The sequence below is a fragment of the Ammodytes marinus genome (genome assembly GCF_949987685.1).
Source record: "Ammodytes marinus genome assembly, chromosome: 21".
Classification (NCBI taxonomy): domain Eukaryota; kingdom Metazoa; phylum Chordata; class Actinopteri; order Uranoscopiformes; family Ammodytidae; genus Ammodytes; species Ammodytes marinus.
The window spans coordinates 6,435,113-6,450,792 of NC_137225.1; the positions used below are offsets into that span (position 1 = coordinate 6,435,113).

The 15,680-nt window shown below is 42.8% G+C and overlaps 1 protein-coding gene across 1 annotated transcript in view; it reads right to left on the reverse strand.

Moving 5' to 3' along the window:
- Positions 1 to 1,066: 1,066 nt before the first annotated feature.
- The window catches only part of waca (WW domain containing adaptor with coiled-coil a), a 41,582-nt gene continuing 26,968 nt past the window's right edge, over positions 1,067 to 15,680 (reverse strand). Inside the window, exons 8-13 of the mRNA XM_080049763.1 lie at positions 6,859 to 6,981; positions 5,832 to 5,980; positions 5,392 to 5,540; positions 2,513 to 2,711; positions 2,268 to 2,395; positions 1,067 to 2,174 (exon numbers count right to left, since the gene is read on the reverse strand). Coding sequence (XP_079905889.1) covers positions 2,105 to 2,174; positions 2,268 to 2,395; positions 2,513 to 2,711; positions 5,392 to 5,540; positions 5,832 to 5,980; positions 6,859 to 6,981 — 818 coding nt within the window. The 3' untranslated portion in view covers positions 1,067 to 2,104. The remainder of the gene's footprint in view (positions 2,175 to 2,267; positions 2,396 to 2,512; positions 2,712 to 5,391; positions 5,541 to 5,831; positions 5,981 to 6,858; positions 6,982 to 15,680) is intronic.

A 15,680-nucleotide genomic window follows, 5' to 3' on the forward strand; every position in this document is an offset into this window, starting at 1 on the left:
TTAACTTTGTTAATTGCTGCAATGTACTACTTTCCGTGCTGAAAACCTAACCAAAACAAGTCTATTCCAAGTCAAGCAAGACAAAACACTGAAGCTACAGGGACCATCAAAAACCAAGAACAACATGGCCCTGGAGAGGCATATTTTATTTTTCATTTGTCAATATACTTCAGGAAACAATATACAAAGCAATGATTTAGTCACTTTACTGAATGTGTGGTGCAGTTCAGTTCAGTTAGATACGTCCGGTGGGGAAAAGAAAAATAAACAGGTCTTTGCAGCTGGTCTTCACCAGTGTGTTAATAGAGAGAGAGAGGGCTGGGACATGATAGAAAAACAACCCTGTTCATGATGAGGATGACAGACAGACAGTGTGGGGGTCTGTAGGTTCAAATCAGGCTGTGAGACTTAAGACTTTCAACAAGGCACTAGCGCACAAACCAAAAACCTCAACACTCCAATGAAAATAACCAGTGCTCGCTTTAGTTGAAGATCTTTATTACAATACGTAAATTTCACATTTGAGCTTGTGACCTCTGGTGTCGCCCTGCTATCGACACAAGGCGGTTATCCACAACCGTCGGCCTCCGAGCCCCCCTGTAGCTGGAAAAATACCACTCCTAAACCGGATGCAAATGAAAAAAAGTGTGCGGATATCAACGTGACTTTTACTGATCATCACTACAACTCTAATAAATAAAACCGTTTATTAAAGGCCTACTTCACCGGTTTGAATATGAAGGTGTATTGGATTCTGAGATCCTATGTAGTATAAATGTGCAAAAAAAATTAAAATTGGTTCATCTTAGCCTGAGAAAAGGCAGAAAGAGTGTTTTTTTAACCCTATATTTCTCTTTCTCGTGACATCACAGAAAGAGAAATATAGGGTTAAAAAAAAACTTACTTTGTAAATATTACTGTGATGTCTTTTACTGTGACATCACAGTAATATTTACAAAGTACGTTTTTTTTAACCCTATATTTCTCTTTCTGTGATGTCACGAGAAAGAGCAATATAGGGTTAAAAAAACACTCTTTCTGCCTTTTCTCAGGCTAGGATGAACCGATTTTAAAAAAAATCGCACATTTATACTACATAGGATCTCAGAATTCAATACACCTTCATATTCAAATCGGTGAAGTAGGCCTTTAAGTATGCATCCTCTTCTTAAAACTCCAGTGAACGTTAGCGACTGTACAACGGAATGAACCGGGAAAAGGATCAAAAACGGTTGGCTCTAAAGTGTTGTGTCAGTATAGGGGGTGGGGCTGAGGCCAGGGGAGAGGGCCAGTGGGAATGGTCCAAAGCAGCACACCATCACATCTCCTCTTTTTTAGTTTTTTACCAGTTACTCCACCACACCACCAGGCACTGTTTTTTCAGACTGGGACATGCAGGGCCACCAGAAGCTGCAAATAGATCACTGAACCGTATGTGAGCAGTTTACCACAGACCTGTAGAGGGGATGTATTGTTGAGCACGCCTGAGTAGAGTTACAGTTACAGTTGGCCCACAGAGGGCGCAGGAAGAGAGTCTAGACCGACTGTATCAGTTCACCATTATCTGAGGAGGAAACCACATGGACGCTGCTGTGCTATGCTTCATGCTTGGCTTCTGTGTACAGAAGTGACTGAAGAACGGCCTCCTCCGTTCGCATGCAGGTCACAAGCTCCATGGTTCAATGATCTATGAATCGACACAATTGAAGCTTTAAGTCTGCGGACAAGTTTACATGAAGGTAAAGGCTAGCTAATGAATGTAGCCGCCTCGGCGTTGATTAGTTTTGGATGTCAAAAGCTTTGATAGGCATGGCTTTCCATGGCTTCAATCTACAAAACATATTTACAACATAGATAATAACATCTACAAGAAATCTACATTTTCCCCCCGCGGAGGGCTTTTTACAAAACCGAGTCTTGTAAATCACCCCTCCCTCTTGGCTTGGTTCTCCCAGTCCAACGGTCCAAAGCCAACATGACTGCAGCCTCTGTGTGTTTCACACCGGGCTCAAGAACTCAACAGCAGTTCTCCTTCCAGCTTCCAACTATGTGCAATGGGTTTCCCCCCTTTCCTCCACGCCGGCTCCGACGCGCAAACAAGTTCTCAGACCATGAAAGAATTCTGATTCTTCAACTTTTCAAGTTCTTTGATTTGCTGTCTCAGAAACAGTATCCTATGGGAGACACAAAGAGGACAATAGTTATTAGTGTTGGTACTTGGATTTGAGTGCACTTTACATTCTTCTGGACAAAATATATGTTCTCACCTCTGCTCTCGCAATGTTGCTTGTATTTCACAGACTCTGACCAGGGATCGGAGGTTCTTGAGCTCGGTGCAGTTCTCAGACATACAGATGCTCCCCATGGTGTGGGCCTCTTCACGTAGTCTTGATGCCTGGAGAAAATGTGTGTCCAACAACATTTGTTTAACAGTGAATACAAGAACCAGACAAAATAATGTTCTAAGTTTTGGAGGCTATAGAAATGACGGTGGTATGTTAGCAGGACAGACCTGCTTCTCTGCATGCTCAGCAGGCCATCCCTGTACATGTTTGATGAGATTCTCATTGAAGTGAGCAGCGAGGGTGGGGGTAAAGGTGCAGGAGGGCCGGGCTGAGGAGGAGGTGGGCGGAGCTGAAGAGGAGTTGGGGGCGTGGCTACTGCTGCTTGAGGAGACATGGTTAGGACCCGGGGAGGGACTCCTCTGACTGCTGCAAATAACACACAGAGACACCATGTTTATCAACAAGGAATGTTCACAACCAAACTTCCTTACTTCCAACACTGATCCACTAGGGTGGATGACAAAATACAGGTGTGTTAATACTAGGGGGTGTGAACGCTTACAAAATGTCTAAACGGTTACACGACTGCTATTTTTTTATGGTGTGTTTTTTTAGAACAAGTTATTGAATACTCGCTCGAAAAAACATATTGGTAACAAGTTATTGAATACTCGCTCGAAAAAACATATTGGTAGCCTGTAAAATAGTATTTGGGACAGCCCTAGTCTCTCTTGCACCCTTCTACACAGCACATTAGCAGGACAACAGCAGCAGCTGCTCTCCATCGGTGCTGAGAATGAAGCTGTTCACCCATTTAACTGTTTTGCACTGACAAACACTTTGAAAGCTCAACACCCAGCCATACACCTAGGAGCCCCAGTATAGGAAAATATTTTTTTCTTAAATCCCTAAGGATCTTGATATCAAATTGTATGCATAAAAGTGTTGTTGTTACACAGCCAGTGACAGATGGATGACTGGAAAGAGTTTAGGTATAGTAATGGTGCCAGGCTACAACTGTACAAGACTAACTAACAGTCAATTACCTGTAGCTTCCCCCCCACATTTATTTTTTTGCGGCAATAATAAGCTATGGGCCTCGGCCAGCAGCGGACCCAGGTTTGATTCCAGCTCGCGGTCGTTCTCTGCATGTCACTCCCCTCTCTGCCCCATTTCAACTCTGTCTCTACACTGTCAATAAAGCATAAAAATGCCCCCAAAAAAATCTTAAAATAATAATAAGCTACTTATTGCAAAACTGATTTACAAAATGAGTGATTCCCATGCCCCCAACGCCATCAATAGTATCCAGCTGCAGCCCGGAGACAAGCACCCTGGCGTAACGACACCCAGGCGTGACGGAAGTAACTGTGGTGTGACGGACGTTACCTGTAGATTTTATTTTTGCAACGTCATAAATTTCTAAGTTGTAAACAACGTCAAACAATAACAAGACAGCAGACCGATACTAAGTTTGTGTTATTTATATTGTTTTGGCGATTAGGTTCAGGCATCACAGTTGGGTGGTTAGGGTTAGGGCAAGGGGACAGGGAGAGGTTAGAATATAGATAGAACATTGACGGAACACGGCGGCGGCCATCTTGAGTACGTCACGTCAAACAATAAAAAAGACCGCAGACCGATAGGCTACTAAATTTCGGTTATTTAGGCCTATATTGTTTTGAGGATTAGGTTCAGGCATCATAGCTGGGTGGTTAGGGTTAGGGCAAATGAGTGACGTAGCAGACATGTCATGGAAGCTAAATAGTCAAAAATCACGTCCGTCACACCACAGTTACTTCCGTCACGCCAGGGTGTTGTTGTCACGCCAGGGTAACTTGTCTCCGGGGCTGCAGCTGGACCCTACTCAACGCCATGGGATCCTTGGTAATGAAACTAATGTTAGGTTGTAAAGGGATGCACTTAGCAACTCATTTCCACAACGTTTACTAGTCGGCCAGTCTATGAGCAAGAAAACAGACCAAATCAAACCCAATGTAAACGTTTTAGGAGGCCTTTAGCCTCAACATTCTAATAGACAAATACCAACTATTAATGTAAATGTGCACCGTTATTAAGACTGGGCACATTAAGATAATGGCCACGTCATCGGACAAACGTGGGCTACCGGACGGAACACACAGCAATGGCCCCGCCTCCGCAAAGAGATCCACTTAGGTTTCATTTGGGGCAGAGAGTGATTTCAAGTGTGTCTTCATAACGTAAAGCCAGCATTAGCTGACTAACGAGAGCTCTCACAGCTGGGATCCTGATTGATAAGATACAGTTGCTGTGCCTTTCCGCTGAGGTCAAGATAAACCTTTTTCCTTCAAGTCCACGTGGTGGGTATTCAATTATTAAGCGACTAGTATTTCTGTTGCCAACAAGTGAAACAGCATGAGAGACAGAGTCAAGTCATGTGCATCTCTAGTTGTTATACGAATGGATCACTAGGCCTCAAGCTTAAAATGCAACAGCTAACCTCATCAATGATAATAATAAAGACCTGTAATAATTGTGCATAAATGTTTTATCAACCATAAAAACAATAACAGTATTTAATAGGTTTAAAAAAAAGATATGTTAGTGTATGGCAAGTGTTTCTTTCCATTTTATCTGGGGGTCCCTGTTCTGTTTTTCCATCAACCAAGGGGTCCCTGGGCTGAAAAAGATTGAAGACCCCTGATTTAAGACCAGAGAAAAGTGAATGAAGCAGCATCATCATTGTTCCATCTTTGACCAACAGATGGTGCCATGACACTATACAGTGAAAATGGTCAACAGTCAGGGATTCACTGGAAATGCTTTGTGCTGGTACTGGGCCTCAATTTTCAGAAACAGTATTTATCTATATGGTTTCATGGGAAGAAAGCAAACCAACACACACACACACAGATGTATGTGACTATAAAAAGGCATGTCTTAAATATTTTAAACTATAAAGGAAATGATCTTAAGCGCAGCAGACAAAGCCTACACATCAGAGTTGGTCATCTCAGGACCCACACATAATGAAGTCCCATCTGCTTATCATCCAAGGCTGCCTGCTTTCTCTCATACCATCTATTGATTGTCAAAGCAAGCAGAGTACTGAGGTTGCACTTACCCTTGGCGATGTAGGTTGCGCGGTGAGGCCGTGGTGGCATCATGACTGTGCTGCTTGTCACTGGAGAGGGACTGCTGGGACGTGGGATGAGGATGGGGATGAGGATGAGGATGAGGATGAGAGGTCTGCTTCGCTGATTGCGAGCTCACCTAAAACACAGCAAGTTTGAACCACTACGTCAAAACAAGTCCTCTACACAGGACCAAGATTCAAGTGTACCGATATTGTCAAGCCAGCCATCAGAGCCTCTTTCATTCAATAACATGTATTTGTTAAAAAAATTAAATACTCTATTAACATGGGATGTATCTGCATATTTGAAAAACCTTCACATTATTCAAGAACACTGTAGACAAATGCTAACAATGTCTACAGTGGGCAACTACTCCCAACAAAGTGTATACTGCATAAGCTTGTTGAACTGTCTTTTTGTGACTTACCTTTGACTGTGAGATGGCAGGCTGCGTGCTGAGGAGCGGTTTAAGATGACCAGCGTTGGTCTGTGGTGTGCTGATCCTCGGGGAAACATAAGACCGGGGCGACGAGGCGTCCGATGTTAGTGACATGGGCGACTGGTTGGATTGCTGAGCTGCAAAGACAAACACAAGACAATCTAAGGGCTCCGGACAATAGACGCATTTTAAAACCCAGCAACGGAACAATTATAACATCACACTATCATGATGACTGAAATCTTATGAATGAAATTACTTTTCCCTTAAGGCCAGGACACACCGGCCCGATAATCGCCATCGGAGAGTCTGGAAGTGGCGGGGACACACATCTGTTTGGTGTGTGCCGTGACGTCGGTCGTCGTAGGGCTTGTTTTGAGCCGATTGAACATGGGCAGTCTTTCAGTTGGAGCGATTTGATTGGTGGAGGGCTAGCGAATCAGTAAAGCCCGGAAGTGAGGCGGGTAGCACAAACAGCTAACAACAGCTAGCCATTGTTTTAATGTGTTTGTTTGTTTCGTTCAGCGAGTACTCACATGCATCAACCATTGTTGACTGCTCGACACCATGCTCGACACTCTCTGCTAAAAATGGTGCTCTTTATGGTCCATAAATATAAATACTTATTTCTATCTATGTTTATGGTCTAGAGAGTTGTCCCATCATTTCCGGCTTCTGTATTTTTTTGGGCCAAAATACAGATTAGCGCCGCCTGCTGTTATGGAGACATTACGTCCCGCGCAGAGCGTACGGAAAGTCAGTAGTCGGATCGGTGTGTTCTTGGCACTTTTTTGGCTGCGACGGGCAGACTGGAGCTGCCTGAAACGGCAGACTCCATTTTCGGGTAGTCAGACTGGTGTGTCCTGGCCTTTAGCCAACGGCTCATCAGAACTATTTAACTTGCAGAAAACAGAAGGGTCCTTCTCTATTACTAGTCAAAGCATTATAATTGTACAACAAATAATGTAAACACACAGTGGTGGAATAGATGTGCTCCTGCGTGGGCTTCATTTACCTTGGTTGGAGAGTTGAGCAGCTTGAGAGAGGATTGTAGTGAGGTTGAAAGCAGACGGTCCAGCAGTGAGGATCTTATGGAGCATCGACTGTAATGAAGCTTGTGTGACGGCAGCGGTAAGAACTAGAGATAAAAACAACAGACTGTAAGTGTGTGCACACATGTATTCATTAAATTAATTCAAAGGTTTCTGTCACAGCATCACAGTGACAGAAAGTACATATGGCCAGTTAAAATGTTACTTAGCTTGAACAGGCCAAGGTGAAAAGAAACTAAACAGATTTTTTTCCAATGTGGACAAACTTCTTTGTAACCCTTCCTCTAGCCCACACCATCCCAGTGTTTCCCACACACAGGCTCTACTTGGGCGGCCCCCTGCGTTCTCCTGTTATAATGTTAAATAAAGTCAGTTTAACTTATGCCTCGTTTCCACCGAGTAGAGCGGGTCGGCTCAGAGCGGCTCAGAGCGGGACAGCTCACTTTTAAGAATCTCGGTGTTGTTTCCACCGCCGACCCTACCCTTACTGCTGGGGCGGGGTTTAGGCTGGACTGCGATAGCCGCCGCCAGAATGTGGGTTAAACTATCGGGCTGTGGAACAACTGTGGTCAAGCCAGCGGTCTCTCGTTTTTGCTTGGTCAAACCAGCCGCTTCTTTATTTATTCCCCCCGTGTTGTTGTGAGCACAGAGACGGCTCGGTGCAAGTTGCAACTGATAGAGACAGTGAGAGAACAGCGCTGGCTGCGGCAGCTACGTGACATCGTAGCAGTGGGACACAGTGTAGCCAACTGATTCATTTAATGACGAGGAAAAACACCACACAATAAACAGTGCCGCGCTCACAAGCCAGCGATCTCTCGTTTTTGCTTGGTCAAACCAGCCGTTTCTTTATTTATTCCCCCCCGTGTTGTTGTGAGCGTGTATTTACTATAGCCTACTATCTATGGCGAAAACACACAGAGACGGCTCGTTAGAGACAGTGAGCGTGACTAGTGGGACACAGTGTAACCAACTGATTAATTTATTGACGAGGAAAAACACCACACAATAAACATTGCTGTGCTCACATTTTCGCCAATACACAAGACTCTCTTCACTCTTGCCGAGATGACTACACATGGCGGAAATGATTATTTCGACCAATCAAATGACGGCTCCGCATTTTCGGTCCGCTTTCAGGCGGCTAGTACCCCTACGGAGGAGTACTGAGATCGGGAGCGGCTCAGAGCGGTTAGGTGCGCTTAAACCGTACCCTACCCAACTTTTGGCAAATGAAAAGCCAAACTACCCGGACCGAGCCGCTCCGATCCGACCCGCTCTACTCGGTGGAAACGAGGCATTAGAGAGTTAAAGATCTTAGCAGACCCTCGTCCCCACCCTCACGGCTCTGAAGAATCTGCCTGCTCCATGTGGCGCTGTGTGTGTTTGTCTCAGCGCCGGTGCACAAATACACGGACATGCACTCGCCGGTGCACAAATACACGGACATGCACTCGCGGTGCATCACTCACGGTGGACGAGTGTTTTGATGAAGTACGCTAATAACGTTAGGACCAGAATTGAAGTGAATAACGCTCGTTATAAGGGGTGGGAAAGTCTTAGCCCCAACCCTGTTCATCCTCTACACAAATGACCTACCCACCACCAAATCCCACAAATTAATCTATGCAGATGACATCTGTTTGACCTTCCAAGCACCAGCTTTTGGTACATTAGAAGAAAGTGCTCAATGAAGACCTTGCTAAACTGCACGAATAGGGATGGGGATCATTAATTGTTATTGATACCATTATCGAGCCTCCTTATAGATCCGGGTCTCTATCGATACCTCTATCGATACTTTTCTATTATTTTGTTGAAAGATAACTGGTATTATTGCTTTAATTGCCCATAAGATAATCAGAGCTCAAGATAGGACGGTAAACAAGTCATAATTCCATAGTTACCATCTATTTTATATAGCTGAAAAAACAAGTTTTTCACCAAAACTGTATTATTAAAGTTTCTCTCTAAAAACAAAAAAGAAATTGTTACATTTGAACACACCATGATGACCTTTTATTTACCTTTGCCTAATATTTATATTACCGAGCCGACCTGAACACAACACATTTGACACCGTTAGCAACTTTTTTAAGCTAACTAGCTCTATATCACATGCTATATCCTGCCGATTTTAACATGGATTTGAAAAATGGATAACTATTTTTAACTGTCATCCCATACACACCATGTGGACACCCAATTGAACTCTACAATCCGCTCAACACCACTCCCCTGGCTCCCTGTCCTAGCCAACATAGCTCCTCCGGCGAGTAGTTCTTACTCAAAGGATGCTCCGAAAGACAAAAGACTCCCTTCACCTTCCAATTCACATGGACATTTTCAACCCACCCACTGCTCGACTTCCATCTAGACGTCTAATTTGGAAGAACCCACCACCAGCTGATCTCACCATCCAATCAGTTTGGAAAAAGGAATGGGAGTCCAAGGACGTCCCAAATCAACATCTGGTGTCAGACCCCACCCTACTGGTCCCTGGCACCAATCTCCCAAGGAAGCAGTGGACGACATTGAATAGATTCAGGACTGGACATGGCCCCTGCTTGGCCAGCCTTCACAAATGGGGCAGCAGCCCAACCCCACAGTGTGCTTGTGGAGAGCTGCAAACAATGCATCACATCATTGAAGCATGCCCTCTACAAAAACGTAAAGGAGGACTCGTCACCCTTCATACAGCAGAGCAACAGGCAACTGCTTGGCTAAAGGACTTTGCATTCGCTAAATAGACAGAGACTGAAAGAATGAAAAAGAATAGAATCCTAAAATTGACAACTCATTAACACAGCCTGACAATACAGTGAGCGTTAAGCCAGATAAGAGTTCTCATTCTCCAACTTGTGGCTCAAACCCCCAGACTGCAGAGGTCAGCGTTTCCCCCAGCTCTTTATGGCTAAGGTGGCCGCCTTAACAATGCCAGCCTCCTGCCTTGACTACCAACCGACAGACCAGATTTTTTTTTAATCTTTTTTTATTGCTGCACAATTAATGTAGGCTACTAGCAAGCACAATTTGTGCTTATGCTTGGCTGTGATTTGCGGTAAATAAATGTGCATGCGTTCCTCTATCAGCTGCTCTGTGTGTGTGTCCGCTATGGGGATATTTAGGATACAGGTACAGGAAAGTTTAATACTCCACATCACCGTGCCAACACAACCTATCTGTATTAAACAGCTCAGACAGCACAGAGAAAAGCAGTGTTTCCCACTAATGTATCATTCCGTGGCGGGCCGCCACACTTTCATTTTGCCACACTTTCACTTTCATTTTTTTTTTTTTTTTTTTTTATGTATATTTTACTATTTAAAAATATACATGTATACATTTCATTTGCAATGCGCAAGTTTCACTTGGAAACAATAGCATTTCCGCATAAAAATCTTTAACGTGTGATTCGCGCTGTGATCTCAAGAAACAATATTTCCTTCAATCATGGACGTATTATCAAAGCGCCGCTTGAGGGATCGAGGCTTCAATCTCCCCGAGTCAATCAGCCCCTCCCCCTGCGGTGTCAACACGCGCTGTGACTGTATTCATAAGTAGCTATTTTCTGCAATTTTTCCATCACAATTCATTCTGCGCTCTTTGAGCACCCTCTGCTGGAAAGAATATTGTGAGCTATCCTTCGTGATTGTAGTCACAGTTATTTGAGTACTAGTAATTCAACAATCTAATAAAACAAAAGGGCGCTTGTGTTCACTCTTTTGAACCACAGGTAACCACCACCTTTGCTTCATTTTTTTGATGGCTCAAATGTGTATCATAGAAAATTATTTATTCATTAACCATTGATAAGTGTGTTAAACTCCATCTTAACACTATGCAGCCCACGGGAGCGCCGGCGCTCCGACATACAATATATTCTTTAGAGCGTCATATCTCCTTGACGGTTTCAGCTAAAGACATGCTGTTTTTTAAGCTAACAATTAGACAAAAAGCTCTAAAAAGCAAGCCAAAAAGGACCTGTGTGAGAAGACTATTTACCCAATGATTTAACGTCGTAACTTTCGTTTGAGTGTAACGTGGTATAACCGGTGGAATGCACGGAGTATGCACTAAGTAGCAAGAGGCAGAGTTACGTCCCCCTCACTGTCTTGCAGTAAACAAATGATTTATAGATTTATCTTCAGTCGCCATCTTAGCTAGTGACGTTTAGTACTTTATACACTCCTATTGGCTACATTAAATGACATCACAGCTTCAGTAGGCTGACCAATCAGAGTGAATCAATGTCCGCTCGCGCTGAGTTTGACAACCGGAGTTTGACGGTCAGAGAGAGAGGGGAAAAAAAGCCAACAACCAAATAACGATAAAGAGAAAAGGCAAAACGTAAATTCACAAGAGAGAAGGTATACGAGTATCTTTTTGACAAGGATGCCGGTAAGGACATTGAGGACTCGGCCCCGGTGTCCTGCTGCTCCGAAGATGAGCGGCAGTTTGGAGACGGGATTGATCCTCTTCAGGATAACAAGTAAGTAGCCTAGCTAGCATAACCTTTTATGAAAGCATCAAAATTGTGAAGGACTACAACCTTTCTATAACAGAAGACGTCTCTCGCTTTGTTTGTGTGTGTGTGTGTGTGAGAGAGAGAGATGGAGAGATAGAGGCGCGCGGGTGGGGGGGTGTAGGAGGGGGGTGGTGTAACGTTAACGGTGCCCGGAGCCAAAACAGACAATAATCAGCTTTATAAATCATGGATATTCTGGTCGTCGTTTGGCCGCGAGCTTATTTTCACTCCAAATCACTGTCTGTGTTTTGGCAAGTTTATCCGCGGAGATAAGACGGCGCAACAGCGAGAAAAGACGTTCATTTTAGAAGACTGAACAGTGAGATCCATATAGGCTAATAATGGATAATAATGGGATGTGATTGTGGAAAAAGTAGCTTTGCGTGTAAGAGCAGCTGGGAGAGTGTGATTATCGTAGCCTGATCTACCTGGCAAATCAACTTGATGTGTGTGGGTGTGGCTGTGACGTGTGCTCGCTGAGTGCGGGTGGATGATAATCGCACTGGCACTGAGATGGGATGCGCAACAAGGCGTTTTTTACGGGGTGGCTCTTGGTCAGGTTTAGAAACAGAATTATAACCATAAAAATCATAAAAACTCTTATTGTAAAAACACTTAGTCTAAGTTTTTTTACGTTCATGTCAGAACACTTATAACATGACAAATAAAACACTATTTGGAAAAGTCATCGATTTGGAGACAGGGTTTTTATAAGAACAGAGATATATTCATTTGAATAGTGGAGCAAGGTAAAAATGACCTCATTTCAGTTCTAAATATACAGGCTACAGAGTTTTAGTATGGAAATGTGTTATTGGATTACAGATAGCATATACTGTTTTTACTCCAACAACACAGACCTAGTATGTACAAAAATTACTGTGTTTTATTTGCCTAGATTGATTATATTTTTAGATGTTGATTGGTTAATTCTCTTATGTTACAGTGAGGAAGCAGACCCTGCAGCTCCTGTCAATCCACCACAGCCTGAGCCCTCCACTGCAGTCAGTGGTTCAGCTCAGTAGGCCTACAGGTAGGAGACGGATGGGTCGTGGACCTGGTCGTCATTGTTGACAAACTGCCACAACGAATACCACAGCTAATCTGTATACACAAGATTGTATATACTGTAGTGTATATAGTGTGTACAAGATTTTTAAATTGATTGATTGATTTGATTATTTACCATGTATATATTTTTTACAGATTGAGTTCATATTTTCCATCATATTGTTCATAATATTCATATTTTCCATTATATTGTTCATAATATTAATATTTTCCATTATATTGTTCATAATATTCATATTGTTCATATTTTCCATGATAATGTTAATATTTTCAACCATATTGTTCAAAGAATACTCTGTTTATTATGTGAAATTTAATTAAAACTCTGTTTTACCTGACACTGGGTCTTGCTTCTGCTGTTGACATATCTTACCACTTCTAGTAGAAAAAACGCCTGTATACACTGCCCAAAAGAATGAGCATAACTCCTGAACTGAATAAGCTAGAAACCTCTGGTAACTTCTGGCAGAACACAAACTTGTGTGTGCAACTTTTTAGATTCAGATTTTCTTTCTTTTTAATGGTTTACTTTTTTTTTAAATGAAATATGTCAAAATTAAAGTTACGATTTTCATTTGTTTTAGCTTTTTGGACCAATATTCCATATTAGAATGCATAAAAGTTTGAATTGAGTTACATATACAATTACCTGAGGTTGTGCTGATTCATTTGTATGTTAAAACATAATGCTGGTGTAAAAAATAAGATTTTTATCAAGTAAAATACAAAAATATAGAACAACGGAATGTTAGAATGGTGGGTCTCAAAGGGTTAATCACCATTTATATAGGAATAGTGTTCCTCAAAGTACACCAGATTGATGCATTTAACATTTAAAAAGGTACACAATTTTCTTCCGGAGGAGCATACCACACTTTCAAAAAATTCTGTGGGAAACACTGGAAAAGTATGATGGATGCATGAGAGTGATGGCCCAGGCAATATCAGTTAGTTTACAGAAGTTCCACACTGTTACTATCTTTGACCTTTGGAGAAATGCAATTAGTTATGTTCAAGGGGAAAACACATTGTATTTATTATTTCAACTATTGAGTTATTTTTAAAACAACATGCTAGTGTTGGCCTATAAGATGAATTTTCAGAATTTTCAATGCTGCTTTAATTTTATGTTTTCAATTGGGAAATACATGTTCCAAAACGACCACTAACCTCTGTATTTAAAAATAAATCAAGTAAATAGGCTAAAAATAACCATTACTGAATAATAGGCTAACCCATCACAGTAGGCCTATTGTCCACAATAATCGCACAGCCCCCCCCATCCAAAAAGGAACTGTAAGAAGTTGAATTTGCACTTTGATGTGCACTGCATACACATTAAGTGTATGGTCCATCATTTATATTTAGTGTGTCTGCATATTATTGCACCAAAACAGTAGAAGTTTCAATTTTCTTTAATTGTATCTTGTACTGTCTGCGTGTTTGCACAAACTTTGTACCTGCACATAGCAAACAAAATTGCACAACTGTAAGGTCAGTGTCTTTTGAAATTTTGTATTCAAATAAATAGTTGTTTATTTCTTTAGTGCGTATTGCCATCTTTGAGCAAAATACCCCCAACAGTTCACCACGCCTCCTGCACCCCTTGGCAGCGACCACCTTGACTAATAGGCCTTTCACACCAAAAAGAACCATGAGCCAGTTCCGGGCTGGTGCCAGTTCAAAACTGGTTACAGCCTTATCCCAGTTGAACCGGTTGGTTTAATAAACGACCAGAGCCAGCCATGGAGCCGGCAAGAGAGCAACGTCATGACGTCACTGTACACGTGTGTACGTCGCCCGACGCCGCTGCTCTTGTGGCTAACGCTAAAGCTACCGCTAGCTTTAAGCACAACAACGGCGAATACGTCTTATTTTTACACGTGTTGGCTCTCACTTTGTCCGTCTGTGTGTGTGTGTCTGTGCGTCTCCGTTTGTCGCGCTGCTCGGCTCAGTGGGCTCTGTGTTTATATATCCATGCTGTGAATGTGCTGCCTGCTTCAGCGTTTACTTTCATGTTACTTCAAAATAAAAGCCAACTCACGTTTGTCCAGTGAAATGCTAATGTGAAGCCAGTGAAATGCTTTTAATGTGAAGCCGCAGCCTTAATGCTCTATTTGTTTAACAGTAACTTAACTGCTGCGCGCTGATCTAAAGATAGTGTTTTTCAATATAGAAAGCCGTGTCTCTGGCATTACCGGTGATGACAAGTTTATTTTGCTAAAAAAAAAATGGCACATTGTCCCGCACAAACGTAGTCTTTGTCCCACATCTGGTGAATTGGGATCTGGTCTATTATACGTACGTATTTTCGCCGGTCAATTTGATCGCTACGTTGGGTAATTATGTTATGTTTACGTCTCGTAGTAGCGGTGTTTTTAAATATGGCGGGCATGAGGTTTGAGTTGGTCTGGTTGGTCAGGATAATCCCTCCCCCGGCCGCTGGTGCAGGCAGTTCTTACCTCAAGCCCAGCTCAATCCTGGGGTTTGAGTTGAACCGGTTTTTACAGGCCGGAGCCGGCTCTCTGGCGTTGTGAAGCCAAAACACTGGCTCTAGCTCCGAAATAGCCCGGAACCGGCTCCGATTTTGCTGCGGTGTGAAAGGCCTATAAGACATGGTGAAACACTGAGTGGTGCATGTACTGTTGGTCCTTGGGTCTGATTACCCAAAATATAACCGTGCCCTAGACAGCCATGATGTAAGCCATTACAAAGTGTTCCACTCAATGTTTCAACTGGTCCACTGGCAGGCTAGTCATTTATGGCTGGTCATTGGTAAGTTCAAAGTGCTCCAGCATGCTAAACAGAAGAGAAACTCAAAGCAGCAGCCCTCTAGAGACCATCTGAAAGTGTGTCATTATTTCCATATTTACAATGATTGCATCTCATCCCCCTCATGCATCAGGCTTATTCTCCTGTCTTCCAGTGTGACTGTGGAACAGCTACTAACACTTTGTCTTTGGATATGGTTGTTTGAACAAGAGCCATTGGGCTTTTTTTTTTTTGTACATCCGGACAGCAACATGTCAAAGCCTTCATCAGGTAGTCAAGACACGAAGCTGATAAAAGTACTGCTATCATTTCACAGCCTGCTATCATTTCACAGCCCTGTTACTAGTGCTTATCAAACACAGACACTGCAGCTAGCTGACAATAGACACCAAATATTTACAGCTTTATCATGGG